The sequence below is a fragment of the Dermacentor andersoni genome, chromosome 6 (genome assembly GCF_023375885.2).
Source record: "Dermacentor andersoni chromosome 6, qqDerAnde1_hic_scaffold, whole genome shotgun sequence".
Lineage (NCBI taxonomy): Eukaryota > Metazoa > Arthropoda > Arachnida > Ixodida > Ixodidae > Dermacentor > Dermacentor andersoni.
The window spans coordinates 77,147,840-77,171,484 of NC_092819.1; the positions used below are offsets into that span (position 1 = coordinate 77,147,840).

The following is a 23,645-nucleotide window of genomic DNA, read 5'->3' on the forward strand; positions in this document are numbered from 1 at the left end:
TTCTGTGGGTTGTCATTCTCAATATTCCGAGGAATAACTTTGTGAAGAATGTAAGCCAAGGTATGAGCAACTTTAATGATATAATGGTGTGGCAGTATAACCCTCACATACCGCATGTCATATAGCAAGGCGTGGCATATACATATACCTAAATATATACGGAAATTTTCGCTCATGGAAACTCCGCCGATGCCGGCGCCGTCACCTGATTTTTCTGCGACACCGGGCCCTCAACGCGTTAAAATGCCGACCGCCGAGAGACTAACAGTTTCGCTCTAAAATTGAAAAAATCCCTTGTTTTCTTCTTTACCAATACATCTATAAAAAGACTAACTTTGGCGAACTGTGAGGGGGAATGCAGGTCTCACGTGCTGTGAGAATCAGTTATAGGAAAGCTTTCACTGGTGACCCGCCGTGGTTGCTCAGTGGCTATGGGGTTGGGCTGCTGAGCACGATGTCGCGGGATCGAATCCCGGCCACGGCGGCCGCATTTCGATGGGGGCGAAATGCGAAAACACCCGTGTACTTAGATTTAGGTGCACGTTAAAGATACCCAGGTGGTCGAAATTTCCGGAGTCCTCCACTACGGCGTGCCTCATAATCAGAAAGTGGTTTTGGCACGTTAAACCCGTTAATTTTTTTTTCACTGGTGTTTGCAGAGTTAGAGTTGTTTGACTCTGCAGACATTTTCGCTCAAGTTGTTCTCTTTCTCTCTCTCTCTCTCTCTCTCACTGGTGTTTGCAAACAACACTGTTCTTGTTGAACGACCACTTGCAAGTACGTGCAAGTATGTCTCTCAAGAGCACATGACTAAGTTGGAGACGTTTTCACTGGGAAACGCCTTGCTCTACATAAAGCGGCAGCGCCCAAACATGCGGATCCCATGCATGACGACGACGTTATAACGATCACGGTCTGATGACTACGGCATAGTGTCAATGGGATGACGATACTGAAATGACAATGATGGAATGACCACGACGGCGGGACGATGGCTGTATGATGAAGAAGGAATAGCGACGACAGAACGACGACTGCAGTTATGACGACGAAGGGATGTCAAAATGAGATAATTCTGGAGTAATGACGATAGTATCACAAAGGCGTTGTGACGACGAAAACATGACAGCGGGATGACGACGACTGCGTGAAGACGGTGGCTTGAAGGCGACGGTATGATGGCAATCGGATGAAAAAGCTGTAATGGCAATGAATGACCGAGCACGACGATGTCACGGCGATATTAAGAACGAATGTATGACAACTACTGTATGACGACGACGTAATAATGTTGATGGCATGAAAACGGTGGCATGACAATGGTGGCATGACGATAGTGCAGTGACTACGGCAGAATGACCATGATTAAAGACCATGGTGGCATGACGATGACTGTATGACGACGATGGAACGCGGCGGCAAGACTACGACGGCATGACATCATGGGATAACGATTCTGAGATGATGACAATGGAATGACCATGATGGTGTTACGACGACTGTTTGACGACGACGCAAAGGCGATGACAACATGCAAAAGGCGGGACGGTCACAAGAAATTGACGACAGTACGACTACGATGGCGTGATGACGGTATTAAGACGATAGATGGACGAGGACGGAATACCGTCGGTGAAATGATGGTGACGGCGTGGTGACCGCGGTGTTATAATGACGAAATGACAACGCCCGAATGAAGATGGTGAATCTATGGCAGCGGCATGAAAACGGCGGAGTGTGATCGCAACGGAATGTATAGATGAAATGACGAAGATGGAATTAACACGAAGAAAGCGTGTTTGCGTAGTTTGTCACGTCCACGCTTACGCACACTCAGCCGCAAAAGTTTGCGGGATCTGCAAGGCGTGTCGGAGCGACGCAAAACTGCATTGCTGCGCCGTCTACCGTCACACAGCATGGTGTCGAGGATGCGCAAAGCGCGCCTGGCGCGGAAGTGCCGGGAGCCTTGACACCACACTTTGTGACGGTAGACGGCGCAGCAATGCAGTTTTGCGTCGCTCCGACACGCCTTGCAGATCCCGCAAATTTTTGCAGCGAACTACATCAGCTGCAGCTCCGGGCAACCTTGTTTGGCACTGTATCCGGCCTCGGTATAGACTTTGTTCGGTGCCGCGGACAGTCGTGTAAGAACGCCACCTTCGTATTTACATCAATAAATATGTCCGCCGAGGTACGGACCGGTGCATCAGCAGACACCAGCCGGCACCAGCCGTGCCGAACACGGGAGGGTAGGCAAAGAAAGCTTTCTGGAATGTATAGCTGTAATACTACTCTTATTTTCTTTTTTAATCTTTTTTATACCTTTCTTCCGCTTCCTCTCTTTCTGCCGACGTCTACGCCAATCCCCGCAGTTGGTAAGGTCAATTATTTCAGGCCAATGTACTAGGGGAACCTCCGCCTTGTTCGCTTGCGAACAGACCGTGTCACACAAATATCATGCGCACAGCTCGGTTCAAAGTTTTGACTAAAATGTCAAGGGCTTTGAACGCTTCGGTATGTCTGTATTCTATAACTATCAAGCAAAAAATTAAGAAACCACGAGTTCTCAAAATGTACATTTCGTTTTCGTGCTACTACTAATTTATATGAAAGAAGAATTCACCTCAGTTTTCGCTAATGAGTAGGTAACTGCAGTATTTCCATCTCTGCATTCGCATTATTCGTTAAACCCACCAGAATGCCTCAATGGCTATGCCCTTCTGCTCGTCGCGGACTTGGGTCCCGATCGCGGCAACCACGTTTCGACGGGGACAAAAGGCAGAAATGATAATGTACTAATAGATTTGGGTGCACGTTGTTAAAGAACACGACAGGCAGTCAAAATTAATCCGGAGACATGCACTACGGCGTCTCTAATAACCCAATGTTGTTATGGGACTCTAAATGTCCTGAATCAATCAATCAATCAATCAATCAATCAATCAATCAATCAATCAATCAATCAATCAATCAATCAATCAATCAATCAAGTAATTCCCCACACAAACAAACAGCCAGAGTGTCAGTGTTTCTCAAAACTACAAACGCTTGCCAGTATGTATATCCCTAGCTCCATTCCAGTGTGCCCTCTCTTAAAGCTAGTACAGTGTGGACTTTTGCTTTGGTAACAGAAATAAACGAAAAACACATAAGTTAATCGCTATCCAAAGCAATGGCTACCTTACCCGAGCAGATCTGCCTCCGACAGGGGACCACCGCACACCGCGGATGAGTCCAGTGACGTCCCTCGCGACCCGGTGACGAAGTGGGCCGCTCCTGGGAGAAAACAGAGCTTATAAAAAATCCATCGATGCAAAGCTTCCATCACAGTCAACAGCGGCTACAACCGCCCGGCGCACAATCGGAGCTTGATTGTTGAGCAAGGTTATACACAGAGAATGGCGCCACTCGTTTTTAACGCGCTGCGACGCCAAAGGACAGAACGCGTTTGAAAATAGTGCCGAGGTAAGCCTAACCAAAGTAGGGAGGAGCAGAAAGCCCGGCACTTGGACACACGTTGCGTAGATGCGTCACCGTGGGGCGCGTCATGCAGACACGGCCCCGAAGGCGCCAGAAAGCAGCGGGGAGCGTTTAAATGCTCCATACTCCTTATGCTGCAGTTGCAGTAGATGACCAACGGACTTTTCGGACATAACCACTACAGGTTTTTTTTTTTACTATAGTATGCCAAATGTTTTGTACTCTATGCAAAGTTTTAAATGGCAGGTATTGCAAGAAGGCGATGTTACACGCAAGAAGGCGATCGAGCTGCAACGGAACACACAGAAGACGTGGCGAGCCGTTAGAGAAGGAGCGAGAACATCAGTATCGTGTGCGTCACTACGCAGGGGCGATCTTTGTTGTGGGCACAAGTGCTAACTGCCATCAAGGCTGGAATACTGTAATCAGTGTATACTTCAATTCTTTTCCTTGTTGCACTTAGTCAGTGATCCAGCTCCGCTTACGTTATAACCAGGGTCGGCCGGTTTGAGCGGTAGATGATAAGGTAGGGATCATTGCATTACATCAGACCAGTATATGGCTAACCATAGGAATATTTGTTAAATACATGGTCTGCACTAATGAGCGACGATCAGCGGCACTAAACTGTAGACTTCGCACAAAGGGTAAACGCGTTTGTTAGAAATCCTGTAATAGTGATGCAGTCAAGAGCCACCAACCGCTAGCAATACCGATACAACTTGTCTTCTAGACTATAACTAATAAGCTAAACGAGCGCGTTCTGTATCTTAATGGGCAATACAAAGGCTTATTACGCCAGAAAAAAAGATTTCATAACTGTCCATGCGTCTCCGTTTTCACACCTTTATTGCTGGAAGCGCCATTTAGCAGTGTATGTGCTGGTGATTACAGTGTTTCGTCGTCCCATACAAAAGCTTATTATTACCTTTCAACGAGTCACGTCTAATGACTATGAACAATTCGAACAATTTGTCTTAAAATATAAATGTGTAAGATTCAATTATTGTGATGACTCTGTGCAATCAGTTAACACTACTCGCAAGGTCTGTTCTCGCTTATGCTCACACTGAGTTTCCTATGAGAACCACGTTTCTCTAATTTCGCCGGTGATGAAACTGTATTATATCCGCTAGTGTTCCTGCGGAGTGAACCAGTTTTCTTAGAGCAATTACACTGCAGCGCTAGAAAAAAGAAACGAGCTGTGTAGACAAGATTGTTACCGATGCGGTCTTAGCAAGTTGAGGCGCTGTTCTTCATCTGCCACAAAGCCACCTCCTGCAAAGAAAAAAGAAAGATATTTATTTAAGCCACGAACTTCTTTCTACACAGGAAACAGAAGACAAACAATGTGGCATGTGTAGCATTTCGGAGCTGCCTGCGGCATTGTTTACTTTAGCAGGAATTTTCATGCAGCCAAGATATATATATATATATATATGCAAGCTGCCGAAGATGTTGGCCAGGCTGTTCGCCCGACATGCTACTCCAGGTGCAAAAACTTAACTGCACACACACACACACACACACACACACACATATATAGAAAGAGAGAGACAGATAGAGAGAGAGAGATTTACAAAGTTTAGTTAAGGCTCGTAGCCTGCAAGAACGTCAGCAGCGCTTTCATGGCGCCTGACGCGCCGGCGGTGCTTTGCCATGGGCCGAGCATGTGCCGCAGTTTCAAGCTCGAGTCCCGTTGCGCGTGTAGTGCCGCCTTCAAAGACACTCTCTGGCGCGTAGCGGCAGCAGTCGCACAGAACATGATGCAGGTCTTCAGGGGCATTACATTCAAAGCATAATGACGAGTCCGTTAGTTGAATCTAGCATTTGAAGTAGTCCGTGTAGGCCACGTTGAGTCTGATGCGGTGTAGGCATGTTTGCTCCTGTCTATACTGAGGCCTCGCGGCATGTAAAAGTAACATCATGGATCAATTTTGTATAGGGCTCCGTGTATACCGGTGACTTCCATCTGTCCAGACGGATCGCTGGAAACTGCAAGTGTGGGCAGATACGAGTGTGGCCGCATCTTTTCTCGAGAATGGTATTCTGGACCATTTCTCTCGAAGTGTCGTGTCCAGCTTTGGTAACACGGTCAGCCTGTACGTTCCCTTGCGTTCCGTAGTGGGCTGATAACCGCTTCAGCACAACGTTGTGATGCAGTTCGCGGGCTTCATTGCATGGGTGTCTGATGCCCATGACGAGTTCTTCCCTCGTGCATGGCGACTTTGTGACGCCACAGGGTCGCTCTTGAGTCCGTGAAGATGGCCCAAGACTGGACTGTCTGGTCTATGACGTAAATAAAAGCTGCCCGCCATGCGCGCAGGCGAATGAAACTAGCGTGAACAATCGGTAAACATGCGAACCACAGATGAACAAAAGGGAGTATAAATGTTGAAATTAAGGCAACGGTCTTTTTGTTTACCGCTACTTATAATGAAGGCATCCTCTGTAATCTCCAGTTATTCTTTTCCGCAAGCTAAAGACCTCAGGAATCCAGTAAGCGGAATGCGATATGAAATACATATCGTGATACAAAGAAGTAGTGCGGAAGACGCAAGATGAAGAACAGAAGACACGCGCAAGTTTTAGCTCTCGACTGACATGGATATTTGACATGCATATACAGGTTGGATAAAAGTTACCGCTTGTGTCAATGGCTTGGAAACGTTCGCGTCAATCCCCTATAATTTCGCCACCCCATGTCACATGAATGGCTCAGGAATCGCTTGTTCTTATTCCATTCTTTATCCTGCACTGTACTAGCGACGGCCTCTAGAAGACCAGCTGCGAAACTAGGAAGGCAGGCCTACTTCCCTTGACCAGAAGCAATTATTTTTTTAACATCTTGGGAGTGGCGGACCCGCCTCGGAGAGCGGGGCTACTCACCTGAAGCAGCGGCGATAGCGAAGGGCTGTTTAAACACGCAGGTTTTCGTCACTGCAGCGCCCCTTGTATCTCAACGCCGCAAAATGTTCAGCTTTTAATTCGTGAGAAATCTTCGGGATGCGAACATAATGAACAACGGCCTGGTCTACATCACCCTTCACCTCCTCCATAGGTCAGGTTAGACGTGACCTACAATCAACGAATTTATACGACATCAGTTACGGATGTTCATGGCAAGAATTTTAAGCCTTCGATGGGTGTCCGGTACGTAAAACTTGTTAAGGCAGAATAATTGAATACTTCTGTGCCATGTATTTACATGCGCGTAGGTAGTGTAGGATGTAATATGTAGTGCAGAATATGTGTGCATGTAGTTAGTTATATTTCAACGCATAATGTAAGCAGCAGAGGAAACAATGGAACAATGCTATTAAAGGAAAAAAAGAGGCAGTTTTGGGACTGGATGTTCGCGTGTTGCCGATATATTACGCCAACCAGAATGCACACATCATAACAGTCTATGCCAGATTGGTTGATTCTTGCAATATTTTAGCTTTATGCGTTAATTTGGTCACTTTCAATCTTCTTTCTTTAACTCGTTTAGTCGCCGGAGTTTAATTTTGATAATCGCCATATATAGCCGCCCGATTGATGGTCCATTTTCCGGTTATCTAATTATTAAATAAACTACAACGAACCTAAAGGAAACAACCTAGAGCAAAAATACAATTCCGCACAGCGCTTTCGAAAGCTATAATTCTGCGTAGCAGTCTGTAACCGCTAGATACCCCTTGCTGCCAACTGCGCCCATGTGCTCCTGGCACGAAGCCGACGAAGACTCGCAGCGTTGTGGTGTGAAAAATAAACTGAAAAAAAGTTGACAAGTGTCTCCTCAGGAGCTGTGGTTGAGGCGAAATGTCGAAGGAAGTGATACATCCTCGTCAGTTCAAGTTCTGCCAATGCGTGAACATTCCCGCCTATCAGAATTAAAAGATACAGCCCCGGCTTTGGAAATACTCGTGCATTGCGGCATCGTCGCGATGTCTAAACTCTTACCGCCATCGTCACCACTGAGTAGCTCTTCTCTTGACAAGCAGGCGTTTCGTTTCCTCCTTTTTTTTTTTTTACCCGTTAGGCAGACACGCACTTCAGAGGATAAAGGCAGGGTTTGCATGCAGAAGCTATAGACCAGCTGAAAAAAAAGCAAACGAGGACAACAAAAAAAAAAAACACTGCCACGCTCCAAATCATGCGCTACGAGTGATGCCGATGTGAAAGGCGACAGGGTCGCAGCGGTTCACCCGGAAGGAGGCGACCAGCTGCGTGAAAACGCTTAGCGGCGATGTGACTTCACGGATGGCCTGTCGCCGGACAAGACGCGAGGCCACGCGGAACGGCCGAGGATGCGTGTCAATCGAGTGCGACGAAAGACGTGTCGTGGGTCTCCACGAAGAAGCCCCGCTGCTCGTCCCCGAGCTACCACAACGAGGACGTGCTCACGCAACCCCGCCAGCGTCTTCGTGCGCGCTTCACGTGAAGCAGTTTAGTAATCATCGCAGTATAACGTACCAAGTGCAACCCCAAAAAATTTCATCACCAGAAACGGAACAAGGAATGTGCCACTGTTAATCACTTCAAGCTTCCATCTTCCTGTCAACACCTCTCTTGTTTTGGTCTAATATCTTCATTTATCCTGAGCACTGTACTTAAGGAAATAATGCGAAACTTACACCGGAATCCTACTTGTGTTCTGCAGCATTCTTATTTAAAAATACGAAGGAAAAGATGTCGTTACAACGTCCTGGGAAATTGAGCAGCACAAAACGGACACGAACGGACACACATGCGGCAGCATACGGCGCTACGTGAGTTCATCATTTTTTCGTGACTAATGTAATAGCAAACCCGTAGCGTTGGAACGCACGAGAGGATGAGTGGCCGACAGATTAAGTCGGTCGCTTGTCTATTACGCGAATGTATGCCTCCAAACACAGATACTGCTAGTTGTGTTGCCAAGAGTGAGCATTCGTGCCCATTCAACCGGCGCGCCGTACAGCAGCCGCCACATGAAGGCAAAGGAGAAGGCGTAAATGGAAGGATTTCCCGATGCCAGGAATAGGCCAGCACTCGGACGCGTAATTTCCCCGCAATGCACAGGCGTATTTTATTCTTTATTATTCGAAAGTTTGATATCCGCTTTCTGCAACTCAGACAAGCGCCGAGCGAACCCAATGCTTAAAATCAAAGTCTAAAGACAAATTGTATGCCACCATTCGCTGCTATAGGGGTGTAGGTAAGAAAAAAAAATATGCATATCCAACGCACTGTGTAATTCGATGTAAGCGAAGCTTTGTCTGCTGTTCGCGTTGAATTACGTTATTCGGCGGTGATATATCGACGGCATACGACAGTCGTGACGTGATGCGAAATATTACCTTGCCTGCTCCGCTTGTGTTTGTTGTTCTTGCTCCGTTCGACGCTTTATGCGAGCCTTCGTCTCCTCGGCAGTAAGTGCACGCTTCGGCACCATTCAGGTTTTTGCGTCGTAGCTCACAAAACTGCCTCCTCTCTTTCTCTCTATTCCTTCGCTAACATTCTCCCCACCTCCTCCCTCTACCGTCGTTGCTATGGCGGGTGAGCACGGAGACAAGCGCGGCAGCTCCTGCACTACATTTGCGGGGGGTCACGCCTAGTTAAGAGTCCAGAGGGCATTGTGCACATGCGACGCGGTGCAAATGTTGACACGAGCTTCTCGGGTGGTATTTCCTTTGTGCCACACCCCTGCCATGTGCTAACGCGATCACGTTAAGTGCCCCGCGTGGCAGAAGATCCGGTGTCGACGCCGCGGGCATCGCTTGGCGAATAATCATTCTGAACCACAGCCGCCAGGGCCCTCCACGTGGCGCGTACCTTGTCTTACATTATTTCCAAAGTTATTCCTCTGAATACTGAGGATGACAGCTCATAAACTAATGTCATCAAACAAAACACCGACCGCACTGTAAAATAATTTACACCCTAAAAAGTGAAAAAGGGTGTAAATGTGTCTATAACTCACACCCTTAGGGTGTTATCTATAAACGGACGCCCTAAGGGTGTGAGTTATAGATACATTTACACCCTTTTTCACTTTTTAGGGTGTAAATTATTTTATAGTGAGCGCGTGCATTTTATGTTTTTGTTACATGGCCACGTCTCAACCACGTCCCGACGCGGCCGGCGTTAGTGGCCTGCGTCTCAATCACGTCTCGACGTGGCCAGCGTTAGCGGCGTGCAAGTCCACAGCTGCAGCCGTAGCAGAAAGTCGAAGAAAGAGGCAAAGAAAGCTTTCTTTAAAAAAGGAAGGCTTCAGTGGCTTTCTAGAATATTGTTGTTTCATACTAAGACTTACCACCCCCCGAAAGCGCATCAGCGCACGCTGTTTGCATCTCAGTATAAACTTCAACAACGAATCAAAATGCACCGGAAGTTCGGGCACTCGTATGATGAACCTAGAAATAGTATGTGCTGCCGTCCGGAAGTGCATTCGAAGAAGCGTCTACACAATCCAAATGTCAGTAACCACGTGAAATCGAAATAGCCGACGAACTGTTCCTATAGCGGCAACTTTCGGTTGTTGATTGCACAAAATAGCTTATTTCATACTAAAAGGTTAAGCTAAATCCCGCGATTGCTATAAAGCGCCTGCACACTTTTCTGCTGCCTATGCTGATTTCGTTCTTGTATTTCGCATGGTACTTTACGTATACGAACTTATTGAGTTATGAATTATAACGAGCCATTGGTAAATCTCTTAGGCTACACATTCTGATAAATACGGTATGCAGAATGCTTAAAAAATACATATTTTATTCTCAATCGTTCGTAATTGGGTCACAGCTGCCATCTGCTTGCCACAACAAAGAATAAATAATACTGAACACTACACAGCGAAACATTTCCTTGTCGCACGAAAATATGTAAAGTTTTTTTATTAAAATGGTAGGGTGGATTAGTCATGTAAGTGTGGACGCGTTTTAGTTCGGGCAATGCAAAAACATATGCATTCAGTACATGTGTCACTCGTTGCATGTCGCACTGTCCATCCTGAGGTAAACAATGACATATTTACCCTGCCCGAAACATTGCGCTTTCGCGATAACCAAGAAAAAGTAAATGAATCTCGAAATAGAGAATAGAAAAAGATGCCTAGAGAAGTGACGGCGCAAAGAGAGAAAATACGTAATAAAGATACATTATTCATTTTAGGCAATAATTAATTTTAGGATTTGATGCTCAGTACAAGCCACGGGTCTAAAGGGCCAAGAAGTAAAGCATTATAGAAGTGAAAATAACGAGCTTGGTGGCGCCAGATACCGCCCCGTTTTAAATGGAATGTTCATAATATCCCTTCATCTATCAATAGGGTAAAGGAAGAGCGTCGAGTTAAAGCCCTTCTAGTCGCGGCTGCCAACACGAGTGACGGTCGAACTCAACGGCCGCGGCTGCCAACACGAATGACGGAAAGAGACCACAACGAGCGATGCACGCTCTGTTTCCGCGAACATGTCTCCGGACAATGAGGCACGGCTGACCCATTTGGCGTTTCGCCATCCCCTGCTTCACCAACGCTTTCGGTCCGAGCGAGACATCGGCCATCTACAGAATTCGTCTGCCTTTTCGTGTAAGCGAGGTGTGACAGCCCTAAACGCATGCGAGGGCAAGAAAGACCCGACCATCGCCGTGACCTTCCGGCACACTCGCAACGACCTCATGGAACGTTTCGCGCGCGCAAGTGAAAAGGCCGTCAACTTACTCCCGAGAGTGAAAGCCGAAACAAGTGCCCCGAGGAAGAAGGCAGCTTATGGGTTGTGCAGGCTGCCAAGTGGTTGCCTCGCGAATTATTAGGCTAAGACAGCGATTGAAACGGAGACAGGCGGTCACCGCAGAGAAGGGCGTCAGTAACAATACTTACACTAAGAATACAGGGGACTTTTGGAGTCCGGTATAATTTTGTTCGCTTGTCATGCAAAAGCCTCTGGCTCGGGGTGGCATTTACGAAGGCCTGCTCATTCTGCATTGGAATGGGGGATACGCCCATGTGCGACTCTTGCGGAAGCACAGAAACAATTGAACACGTCTTATGTATCGGTCCCCAGCGAAGTTATCCGAACAGCACTGAACCAGCTGGACTGTAGACCATTTTCCGTAATGAAGATCCTTGCACCCTGGCCGTTTGCGTCGGTGGAACAGAAGGTCACGAAAGCGTTCATGGAATACCTGAAGTCGGCAGGTCTTGGGAACCGTGTGTGGACTCAGCGCGAACCTTCCACTGTGCGCGAAAATGTGCTCTCTCTCTCACCTCTCTCTCTCTTTCTTTATCCCAATACCCCTTCCCCCAGTGCAGGGTAGGAAACCGGACGTGCGCCTGGTTAACCTCCCTGCCTTTCCTGTCTTCTATTTCTGTCTCTCTCTCTCTCTCTCTCTCTCTCTTTCTCTCTGTAACGCAAAGTGTGAGGACCTTCGTGTCTGCAAATAATTTATCAGAGCTGAGAGCTGCTGTAAAATTGATTACCAAAATCTATTCACGCAATACTTACTCGCCACTTCATTCAGAACGTGCATTCCACCTCCTCCCCACTCCGCTTCAATTACATTGCCGCTGTGTCAACAAGTCATTGCCATGTCATATCTGGCACTTCCATCTATTACAAACAAAAGAAGCACTCCAAGCCAGCTTCGAAAAGCTAACTTCCTCAAGAAATATTGGTTCGCAGAATAATAACGGCACAGCGAATCATGCGCCTTAATCTATATTACTGAGGATTTCGCCGCGAAATCTATCCAACACCTATGCAACATTCGGGTTCGGGACTTGTCCTCACTCCCACTTGTCAGCAGAATTCTCAAAAGCATCCCTTGCTCTCGGGCACAGGCTTTCACGCAAAGAAGCACAAGCCCGTCAGAATGCTGGAAACACCTTCACACGCGGATTTCCTGAAGGACACGCCCTCATATTTGTTGCTCTAGACGCTGGAAAGCTCCATATGTAACAGCGTCTTTTTCGACGCTTCGTCGGAGCACTCAAGCATGCGTGACTACTCAGAGTTAGGTGGCACGGCACCTGCAGATCCAGAGCTGCAACAAGGTGAAACAAAACAACACGCCTGCCGCTCTGCTAACAGCAGCAGTGTCATGTTCTTTCCTCTCTCTCCCACTCTGCCTTTATGCTCTTTCAATGGATACTGAAACCAACGAACGTTCGAATCCTCGAGTTTTGTCGAATCCAACCATAAGGGCAGTTTTATTGACCATTAAGAGCTTTACGTGCAGCTCCTCAGAAGTATTGACAATGCAACGCATGAAAATACGTCATAATAAGGCACTCCCCGTGCGTGCGTGCGTGCGTGCGTGCGTGCGTGCGTGCGTGCGTGCGTGCGTGCGTGCGTGCGTGCGTGCGTAAGCGCGTGTGCGTGTGCGTACGTGTGTGTTTGTTCTTTTACGGTGGTAGAAAATATAGGAACGCAAAGATACCGTACGTTACCCTACACTGGAAGGTGTGGAGGGAGGACGAAGAATGATAAGCAGGAAATGGAGAGAGAGAGAGAGACCGAGCATATGCAGACTGCCTTTGAGGTTCATAGCACCGAATAAGAGTTAACACCTTTTGGTGCTAATGTCCCTCGGGCAGGTTTGTTCTCCGTAAGAAGTGCGTTGCAGCAACACACTCGTATCCCTCTGCTGTAACGGCATATGAGGTTGGTATTCCAAAATAATTTGTTCTGAAAATGGCACATCGCAGTAGAGAGCGACTCCCTCTGTACACGGTGTTGACCCCAGTTGCACAAATGATGTTAACGTGTTTCCTCGCCACCCTAGCCTCCACAAGCAGAACTGTGGGCCGTTCCAATACGTAAGGCAAATGGCCGCAGCTTCAAGCTTTCTTTCAACACAGGGCGTAGAAGAAGTACTAATGGGAAACATTCGGAAGTAGAACATACACGATTTTCTTAGGGATATTGCAAAATGACAATGCCAAAAGCACGTTACGGTTGGGTACAGCTGCGATCCAGATGAGACGCTTGGAAGCAGCGTGTTTTTAAATATGCATGACGAAAATAATATTACGTAGAAACAACTGCAATTTCAATTATTTCATTTAGTCGCAAGTTAAAAAAACATTGTTAGGTGGTAACGAATTAAACGACAGAAGAAAGAGGAATGATGTCAGAATGTCCGAGCACATGCGTATGTCACTAGTGCTTCGAAGCCATATTCGCAATGATTGAGAAGTCTTCTCACAGCAATAAATTAAACCTCATCTTACGGTCTACAACAAGCATGGTTTAAATTTACACACGTGATTGATTCACAAATGTCCCTAGTTTGTAGCGTAGCTGTGCTACATGTGCTAGGTTAATGGGTGCACTCCAACAACCCACCGGGCTGCGCCTTCCTCCTTCCGGCCACATCTGCTTGTTGCAAAGCTTGAAAAATGAAATCTCGACGATGAAGCGAATGATAAGAGGGCGAAAGTGGAAAAACGATGGCTTCCGCAGCTCGTGGCAACGTAATAAACGCAAAGAAATTAAGTCCAGACCGTATACAGATGACAGCACGGGTGTTATTGCTTCTCAAGCTGCCACAGACGCGTCATTGTGTCAACGCGGTGCGACAAAGCGTCAGAGGCACGAAGCTCTATCAACTGTCGTCGAAACAGCCAGTTCAATGAACGTATCAACTGCAGGGAATCGAGGAGACAGGAGCCATTTCTTCGCTGCCTTCGTTGGCGGTAAACGCATTTACAGTGTCCTTGTACGCAGTTTTCTTAAACACCAGCATAATCCACAGATACGGAAGCACGTCTCGTGATTTTCTTTCACTTTACGAGTTTTTGAGTCCGTAGTCTTGGCGCGTGACTTGCGCTCCCGCGTAAAAAAAAGAAGCCCGTCGCCACAGCGGCAGGCACTGCAATGCGACGCATGGGCTACCGGCTTTCCTCTCACGTTGTATCAGCATCGTCCTGCCAACTTGGAGCTCGGCCAGAAGGAGAATCTCAGAAGAGTGTTGCTATACCATGCGGTCTCTATCTGGCTTTCTTGCTACCTCGCTTGCCGTTGCTTTTGCGTACAGGCGAATACGGATGATTTACGATGACAGCTCGACTTTCGAGAAACGTGCTGGTGGGAACGAGGCGACGTGAGTTTAGAGTGGGCTCTTCCGCAAGCTTTAGACGACAGGTCGTAGATTTTGGTGGTAGTCTGCATTAGCGAAGCCAGGAATTTTTTTTTTTTCAGAGCATCATGTCTCCTCCCAAGGGCACCTGCTCACTCGTAGTCACTGTCGCTAAGATTACCACGGATGCTGAGAAAGGTGACGAAATGTAAACAAATAAATCAGCAGGCTTAGACTATTCTTGGGCAGTGAACTTGACCGAGACAAACGTTACCACATCGCAACACACGGCGCCGCTCAAAATTTTGCAAAGTTCAAATAATGCCACGCGAATTGCTCCAACTGTACTTACAGTTGACGTAAACACAACCACAGCGACCGCGACATGGTGACGACATGGTGACAAGGACGGCACGAGAATGATGGGATGACGACAGCGACGGCGCATAACCGAACAGAGGGACGGACTGAACGGCCCGAATTTCGAACTTCGAAGGGCGACCTCAGTAAAAACCGTACGAATGCAACAAAGCAAAATAAATATTGTGTCATAAAAGTATAATGCTAGCCTTTCCCCCATTTCCATAAAAAGGCGAAGTCGTTTATCAACAATATGCCCTGTTGGGTTAATTGTTTTACTCTTTACAATTTGTACTGCGCAAACGAGAACCCCACAGCACTCGGGTGTTATCCTCGTTTTCATTAACACCGTCGTGCAAAAATGAAACATTTGCCTTCCGCACAGCTCTAAACCGCCTACACGGAAGAAGTTTCTTATTGACAATATAGATCGTGGGCCTCTGGATTCGCATAGCGCATCTTCAGAGGGCCACAATGGTGCTGCCGGAATTCTTGAAAGCGGCCGGACTCAGCGATCATCCGTGACACAGCTCTGAGAACTTTAATGACGTCGGCGACAACAGTGCAGGCCGAGTGGTGTCCTTCTCTTAATTTTTTCTTGCCCTTTCCGGAGCTTTGATCTGGAGCTTTTGCATTAGTTGCCTCTTAAAACACGCTTTCACTTCAATTTATAAGCATTTAAGTTTATCATTTTCTCGCTATCTCTTCAAGCCCAGAAGTGTTGAACTGCCGTTGAGTTCTTCGAGCACTACACTCAATTTCGGAAACAGTCCGGTATACAATGAGTTCCCAGGCAAATATTCTGGCTGCACTTGCAAACTTCAGGCTGCGGGCTCAAAGGGCGACAAACTCCGGCTCCTTTTTCTGCTGCACTTGGCCCCCAAACGTTTGTCTCCACAATTCAAAACACTTCCGAATGCTCTTTTTGTTGCAAGAGGGACAAGCGAAGCAGGTATTTAATCACTTGACCTGTGTAGTCGCCAAATCAATATTTCTTTTAAAGACGGAGAATGCGGCCTTCACCGGCTCAAATGACTCATATTCGATGTGTGGACATTTTGCGAGCACCGACAGAGAAAAAGAAGGTATAGTCTTTCGATACCAACAGCCAGTAAATCAGTTCAAGACTAGAGGTCAGGACACTGTCTAGTGTCCGAACCTCACCGTTATTTCCTGCTCTATGCTAATCTGACCCCGTCTATAACCCCCGTACTTCGCCCGCACAAACTTCTTTACAAATTTAAGCAATAAAAATTCTGCAAGAACACGGTCATGTTATGAATGATTAAACCAAAGTATCATTGCTCATGTTTGATCAATGCTCAGCAGCCGCCAAGGGCCTATGTACGGCGACTCAGTGCAAACATTGTTCTTGTAGGGACGGCATTGCCAGTAGCCCCGTTAAAGCAAGCTAGCTACAACCCCGTGTACGTACAACCTTCATCAAAGAAACTTTCAGAGAGATTTGTCAACAACTTATCGTACCACTTGCAATGTCCATTAGCATACCCACGCGGTGGCAAAAGCTTTCTGCGCTTCACTTTATTCTTTATCACCACCATGCTGCCATACCACCATCGTCACACACATACGGACACACGCATGCATACGCGCACACACGCACATTCACATGCACACCCGCACACAGAAAACCTCCCAAAAATAGATGAAAAAAAAGACGGTTCCAAATGTGGACCAAGCGCACACTCAAACCAGTCACGAAACTTAAATGAGCGGAAAAGTGGTTAAGAATTCAGTCATATTATAGTCACTGGTCAATTCCCTTATATATATCTAAACGATAGGTGCGATGACAGCAGCCCACGATCTGCTCCCATAATGTAGCGCGCCTAGAGGAAGTACCTAACCATGGCAACCTCCACCGCCGTCTTGCAGGAGTGTGTAGAAGTCTATGATTAGAACATGGCTTGTTGCTATTCCAACGGGCAATGGTAGACGACGCAGCCGTAATACTTGCTGCCCCCGTATCCCAGCGCGCTGTTACAGCAAGATTACAGACATTACCGTAGCGGTGTGATCCCGAAGCATGTAGTATAGCTACGTGCCAGACAAAGTACTTATATACGCGATGGCTGGCTGGTCACGCGGCACCTTCCTCTTCAAGGAACCGGTCTTCTTGCCACTGGTGCAAAGCGCTGTACTTATGCTTTACGAAGGAGGGGTGGGGGGGGGGGAGTAAGATCATCTCAGTCGCAGCAATGTATACAGAGGAAAAGAACCTGCGCCATCATATAGAGTGCGTCGACTACTATTTGCACACGCTCGCGCAAACACGTGCATAACCTACGCATGTCGGTTCATTCGTCCGACCAACTGAGCGTGTCTGCTTCTGCACTGCGCAAACGGGCACGTTGCGAGTTTGCGCAACGTTCCTCCTTATCCTCAGTTGCACAGCGTCACGAGGAATGAATTTAGAAATCATATATATATATATATATATATATATATATATATATATATATATATATATATATATATATATATATATATGCTTCTATCGCGCTTCTAGCCGCGCTAATATAATGAAGAAAAAGGGAGAGCCCGACGTAAGTCGGATTTGCACAGTATATTTTACTGACGTTTCGGCTGGCGGACAAAGGCTGTTCCCCTGCCAAAATGTTATTAAAATAAACTGTGCAAGCCCAACCTCCGTTGTAGTCTTTTTCTTCGTTATATATATATATATATATATATATATATATATATATATATATATATGCAGGAAAGAGACGACGAACTTTTTGGAAGACTTCTTTGCTCTGACGAAGGCTGGTCCACCAGCCGAAAACGTTAGGAAGTCTTCCAAAAAGTTCGTCGTCTCTTTCCTGCGTATGCTACGTCGGGTCCTGCGTGCTGAACTTCGAAGAAAATCCCTATATATATATATATATATATATATATATATACAGTCGTAAAGAGAAACCCCCGTGTGAGTCCGCAAAGCATATTTGAGCAAAGTCTTGTGGCTCAAAGGCCTACCGTCATTGTCCCTACTACGCATGTTCAGTGCGCTCCTGCTTAACATAACAAAAAGAAAAGTTACTCTGCGCAATGTCTGCAATCAAAATCCCAACAACAATTTCTGATCGTTGTCTTTTTGAAGGCGGTCAACGATTTTGCTCTCCTAGCCCACAGCTGTAGTGTGGGTCTGACTGGTTTTGCAGTCGACAATCATAATAAAAAAAAAGTATTCCTGAAAAGTATTCATATTACACCCCGCTCTCAGAATCAACAAGGGCTTGATTGTGTGATTTCATACTTTGTACCGCTGAAAATTGCGATGCGTTACTTAACGAGGTACAGTTTATTTAAAACGCTTTCCTGTGTCATGGCAACGAAAACGGATCGCTTTTCCGCTATATGTATAGACTAAAAGTCACACGCAGCGATCACTTATTCGTGGACAGCTGGTGGAAGCCACACACTATTTGACAGCGCGCTCTTGTGTACGAATCAATAATTCTAACACGCAAGCAATTTTTTGTTTGTTTTTTTACAACCACGTGTCGCGCGCGTTCCTCCACGCTCCGCGAGCGTCACCGGGACCGGACTCGTTAATAGCCCAAGGCTCGACTTTCCGGGTGTCATTACGTGGGGCCAGGAAAGGAGTGATTTCCGAAGTAAATCAAGTGATAGCGACCCGCACCGCAGTTTAGGTGCGATGAAATCTTACCCGTGAAATGCGGAAAAGGAGGTCTAATTAGGCTAGCAATTAAGCTGCTGACATCAAATAGATTCGCCAGCATATCAAGTACGTCGTGTGGAGCAAAAAAAAGAAGAAGAAAAGAAAATCGTTAAACAAATATGTTCTTGTGACAAGGTCCTCAATAACCCAGTAAATGAATGCATTCACTCTCCCATGTGTGACGTTGGCGTGTACAACGAGTGTTTGGCGTGTGGCAAAGGAAAAACGTAAAAACGAAGGTGAGAAATCCAGTGGCACGTACCATAACAGACGTTCACTCTCCTACTTCGAGCACGCCGTAGCTCCGAGATCTGTGTGTCCCCAGGACAAGAAGGTTACGCGGTCCGCGTAAGATAAGAAACAAATGAACAAAGTCAACACGTTTTGCCACTAGCCCGTGCCGAGAAAGGCAAAGATCCTCGTTTCTTATAGTCCCTCAGTTTGAAAACCCACTGGGCGTCACACAAGCTGGCATCGAGTGAGTTTTACGACTGATATTTAAAAAAAAAGAAGGCTGATAAAAAAATTTACAGAGACTAACGAGCCGTCTGTGTTGCGACTTCCTTCATCTCAGATGGAGAAGCCATCACCACGACAACATGACAATGAGTGTTGCTTTTATTTGCACTTTGTTAAGAGAGTGGACCGCAACTATACCAAGCATGTCATCTGTGTTATTATTTAACAATATAGTGATGGAATAACCGTAGTGATGTAATAACCATGCCCGGGGTAGTTGGAGAAGTATGGGAGAGGCCTTTGCTCTGCAGTGGGTGTAACCAGGTTAATGATGATGGAATAAAGTGAGGCGTAAGATGAGGTGAGTGGGCGAGTGAGGTTCAACGCTGCGCGTCTGGAAAGATTGGTCCCTCTGAAGAGTCAACGATAAAGTAGTTGTGCACGTTTTGCGAACCAGAACGCCCCTTCAATCCAGGTATCTTGATCGCGCCCATTCTGATGCCCACACTGGCATCTACCTGCAGCTCAGTCACTTCATGCTTCAATAAATAAAGGTTTCCGTGAGGCGTTCAGTAGCACTGAAAGCCGCAGCTGTTGCGAACATTGGTGATGAGTATTACGTTATATAAGGGCGACGAAAATACGATACACAATGGCTGCAGACGACGCTTGGCATGTCACGCTGAGGTCACCGGGTCCGTCATTTCCGTCAGGTGAAACGGTGCAAGTCCTCTGTGTTCTCTTCGATGACAGAAATTACCGGGGTAATCTCAATGTGTTTTCCTATACGAGATCCCGCTCTTTTTGTTCCTCATGGCTCAACGTAGTCAAACCACAAATGTCCGTAAGGAAATATTTTGCACAAATAAGGTACAAAAGGCATAATAGGGCCGAAAGCAAGATAGGTGTACGAAAACAGACGCGCGCATTTCACCAAGAGCGAACAGGGTCTTCTTATGGTAATCGATTTGTATTGTTGCTTATAGGAGACGCGTCAGTTGTCTTTTAATCACGACTTAAAGATGACTGCATCATTACGATGAAATGAAGAAGAAGAAATGACGTCGACGGAACGACGAAGGTGGTACGATGACGACGGCCTGCCGGTAGGCTGACAGTGCGATGGCGACTACTGTGTGACGACGATGGCCTGAGGATGACGTCATGACGAGAGCCGGATGACGAAGTCGTAACGACCGTGACGGCATCACGACCACGAGTACATACGTAGTGGCCTAAGCTAGTAGGGAACTTGGGTCACTGGGTCTGCGCAAGGGGCTATATAGACAGATAGATATACTCAAAAGCCAGAAGTAGGGAATTAATTCTAATCGCATTAAACATGGCGGCGTGAGAGGCGCCTTGGAGGTTGACGATGGCTGGACATATTATGGCCCTTTCGTCTCCGTTAAATACTAACACTGAAGAAAAATGATTTCGCACTACCGAACTTGCAGTAACGAAAACGTATAGATGAATAGGGAGGAAAAATTGACCCGACATCCTACTGAAATGCCTTCGAGACCAGATCTTCGGTATTAAAGCTCTAGTAGCCCGTTGCGTCACACAATCAGGAAAGAGAGCCTGTGCCGCTATGTCGCATAAAGGGACCATAAAATTTATTACATAATTCCCGGCTTCAATCCTGAGCCTACTCTGTGACATGCATAATAACCATCCAGCCACTTCGCTTTCTTGTTTTTGTCGGGTGCAGGCTTTTATCACAAGATCTATGGTACGCGCAGGAGCGAACACGAGTGGCTCGATGCGAGTACACATAGAACGCGGCGGTACGCATGCCGATGAACACTCGTCGAAGTTTCCTCGACTGTGCGCTCATCGGACGACAGCTGGCTCAAGATATCGCCGCACAAAAGAACGCCCCAAATCGAAGGTAGCGCATACCTATTTTTCAACGAGCTCGATTGGCTCAGCGTACACCAAAAGTAGCGTGTAAGTAGGCTTCGAGGATAAAAACAATCTAGGCATAGAAATGCCAAGTGCCAGAGACGAAAGAAAGGAAAAAGGCGGGGAACTTAACGAGTACAAACAACCCGCTTTGTTACCCCGCACTGGGGACGGGGGATGGCGTGTCAGGAAAAATGAGAAGAAAATAGAGACAGTGACAATAGACAGGATCATAGCCGTTCCTAGAAGATTTTAAAACGTTTAGCACTCTTAGTTGCTAGAAGTCACTCGTGCAAGGTTTGTTGTCCTTATGAATTGTGGTAATGGATTCGTATAGCCCTCTGTAGCATACGGCTTATGATGTTGGTGTTCTAAAACGATTTGTTCCAACAATGATTAATGCGAGATAGCGCAGTGGCGAACAATAGTCTCTCTTCACTGCGCTGAGGACAGCCGCAGAAAACGTAATCAAAGGCCTCCTCGGGACCATAGTCGCCACAAGCAGTGTTGTCAGTCATTGCAATGTAAAAGGCAAGATACTTTGTAAATGCCACTCCTAGCCATAGCCGACAAGGAAATCCAGCCTTGCGTCGGCGGAGTCCTCGTGGGATGCGAATGCGGAGTGGGAAAGGAAGCGGCAAACGTCGCAGGAGACATTTGCAGCTCACATCAGTCACACTGTACACCTCGGTCAGCCACACGCGGTGTTCGGTTTTCTGTGTCCAGATATGAGTAGCCGACTGTATAATGAGAACCCACCGACTAATCGCCCAGTTACATTACCTGAGTGATGTTCTCGATAATCTTTGCCGCAGGAAGCGACGTCATTGCCTTCTGTTCAGAGTATCCGCAAGCGATGAATGATTCATGCGCGATTCGAAATGCCCCACACCTCCCCCACCCCTACGGCTGTTTTGCTCTCTCTCTCTCTCTCTCTCTCGCTTTATCACTGCAGGCTCACAAGTACACGGCCGCCTCCTGAAGGCCGTGCCCGATGGGCGACCCCAGATTGAGGCAAATAGAGTATATCTCTGGCAAACCTGATAATAAAACTCGTCAACCGATGACTTGCGTCGTGTAGACTACCCATATTTTGGTTGTCTTCTGCTTTTGTGGAGCGTGCTTTTGAAGGACTGCACGTTGCGATGAAAGAGATAAAAGAAATGCAAGCTAGTATAATTCTGCGACGGGGGCTGGTTGGTGAAGCATGCTTCAAATCGTCTGTCTTCTTGTCACCCTAACTTGTTTGTTATGCTTGAGGCAGCTGTTTAAGCCAGGAAATAAGAGCTAAAAGAAACTTCGACATATTTGTTTTAAATTTCAGTGCGGTTCACCACAGATCTTATGCCCAGATGTTTAAGACAGCTATCGCTGTTATGAACCATTAGCTAATTGACTGTTGAACTGCGTTATAAAACTTATACTAAGCATTATACTGAGTAGCATAATATTTTGATTAGTGGAAAATAAACACGTGTTTAATACAAGGTGTGTCATGAGGCATAGAAGCTAAGCCAGCTTCACTACAATTTCCTGGGAAAGATACATGTGACACATAAGAGAATAAAAAAAGTAACATCTCCTGTACCCTCCTGCAATTATTTACACGCCTGTTGTTTCTAAATGCGGCGGCATGACGCCGGTGTTTCTAGTAGCTGCCGCGGGCAGGACGAACTGGTGTCGGTGATTTCGCGCCAACATTCTGGCCGGATTGCTTTGTTCGTTTCTTTCCGCTAAGGCCTCATCTTTCTATTTCCTCTTTCCCGTTCCCCAGAGTAGAGTAGCCAACCAAACGCACTTCTGGTTAACATCCCTGACTTCTCTCCTTATTTCCTCCTCCTCCTCCTCCTCCTTCTCCTATGGCGAGCTGTTAAAGAGTAACATACATGCGGCAATTTTATCGTATCTGAGCATTTTTTATATTCGAACAAGGCTTCAGAATTACGTTTGAGTATCCCATCATGCCTTAATCCATCTCTGCCTATTATGGAACTAAAATTTCCCCGTCATCTGAAGTCACTATGCCCGGAAGTACCGTTCAACGTGAGCAATACGGCTCCTTGTGATGCAGTGCCTTCCATGGCTAGGGAAGAGAAGCGACTTTAGGCCAGTAGAAAATGTCACGCTGTCAACGGCGGGATGGTCATCGCTCGTCATTCTAATGCTCGAAGCTACGCTGCAAACGTAGCTTACTGACAAAGCGCATTTCTTAACGTTCACATCAATGCAAACTATTAATAGCTCACGCGGAAATAGCAGAACCGAATCGCTATTGCTCTGCGGAAACGTTACGCTTATCTTCCTGCCAGGACTTCTCCAGCACGCTGCGCCTTCGGGCACATTGTCGGTCAGCCGCTGTACCATGCCACAGAAAAAAAAAAGAAGCATGCGCGAGAAAGTGTGATAGATGAAGTCGATAGGCTTCGTAGGCCACGACTGAATGTCGTGGCGGGAGGACGTCACTCGGTCAAAACGTAAAATCGCAGTCCCCAAGCGTCGCCGGCGTGTGTCGCTTCGAAAGATGGCCCCGGGCCAATCTCACCTGCTTCCGTCTTGGGCAGCAGAAGCGCTATGGCACCGACTAGTAGCAGCACGGCGATGACGTTCGCCCTTGGAGAAGACATGGTCGCTCTACAACTCATCGCACACCGCTCCACAAGTAACGACTGGGGCGAAGAGTTCGCGTCGC

At 46.8% G+C, this 23,645-nt stretch overlaps 1 protein-coding gene across 1 annotated transcript in view; it reads right to left on the reverse strand.

Annotated features, from left to right (window-relative positions):
* Positions 1-23,645, reverse strand: part of LOC126522420 (protein Skeletor, isoforms B/C-like) — a 38,670-nt gene extending 15,025 nt beyond the window's left edge. The window contains exons 1-3 of the mRNA XM_050171172.2: positions 23,499-23,645; positions 4,704-4,758; positions 3,186-3,276 (exon numbers count right to left, since the gene is read on the reverse strand). Coding sequence (XP_050027129.1) covers positions 3,186-3,276; positions 4,704-4,758; positions 23,499-23,598 — 246 coding nt within the window. The 5' untranslated portion in view covers positions 23,599-23,645. The remainder of the gene's footprint in view (positions 1-3,185; positions 3,277-4,703; positions 4,759-23,498) is intronic.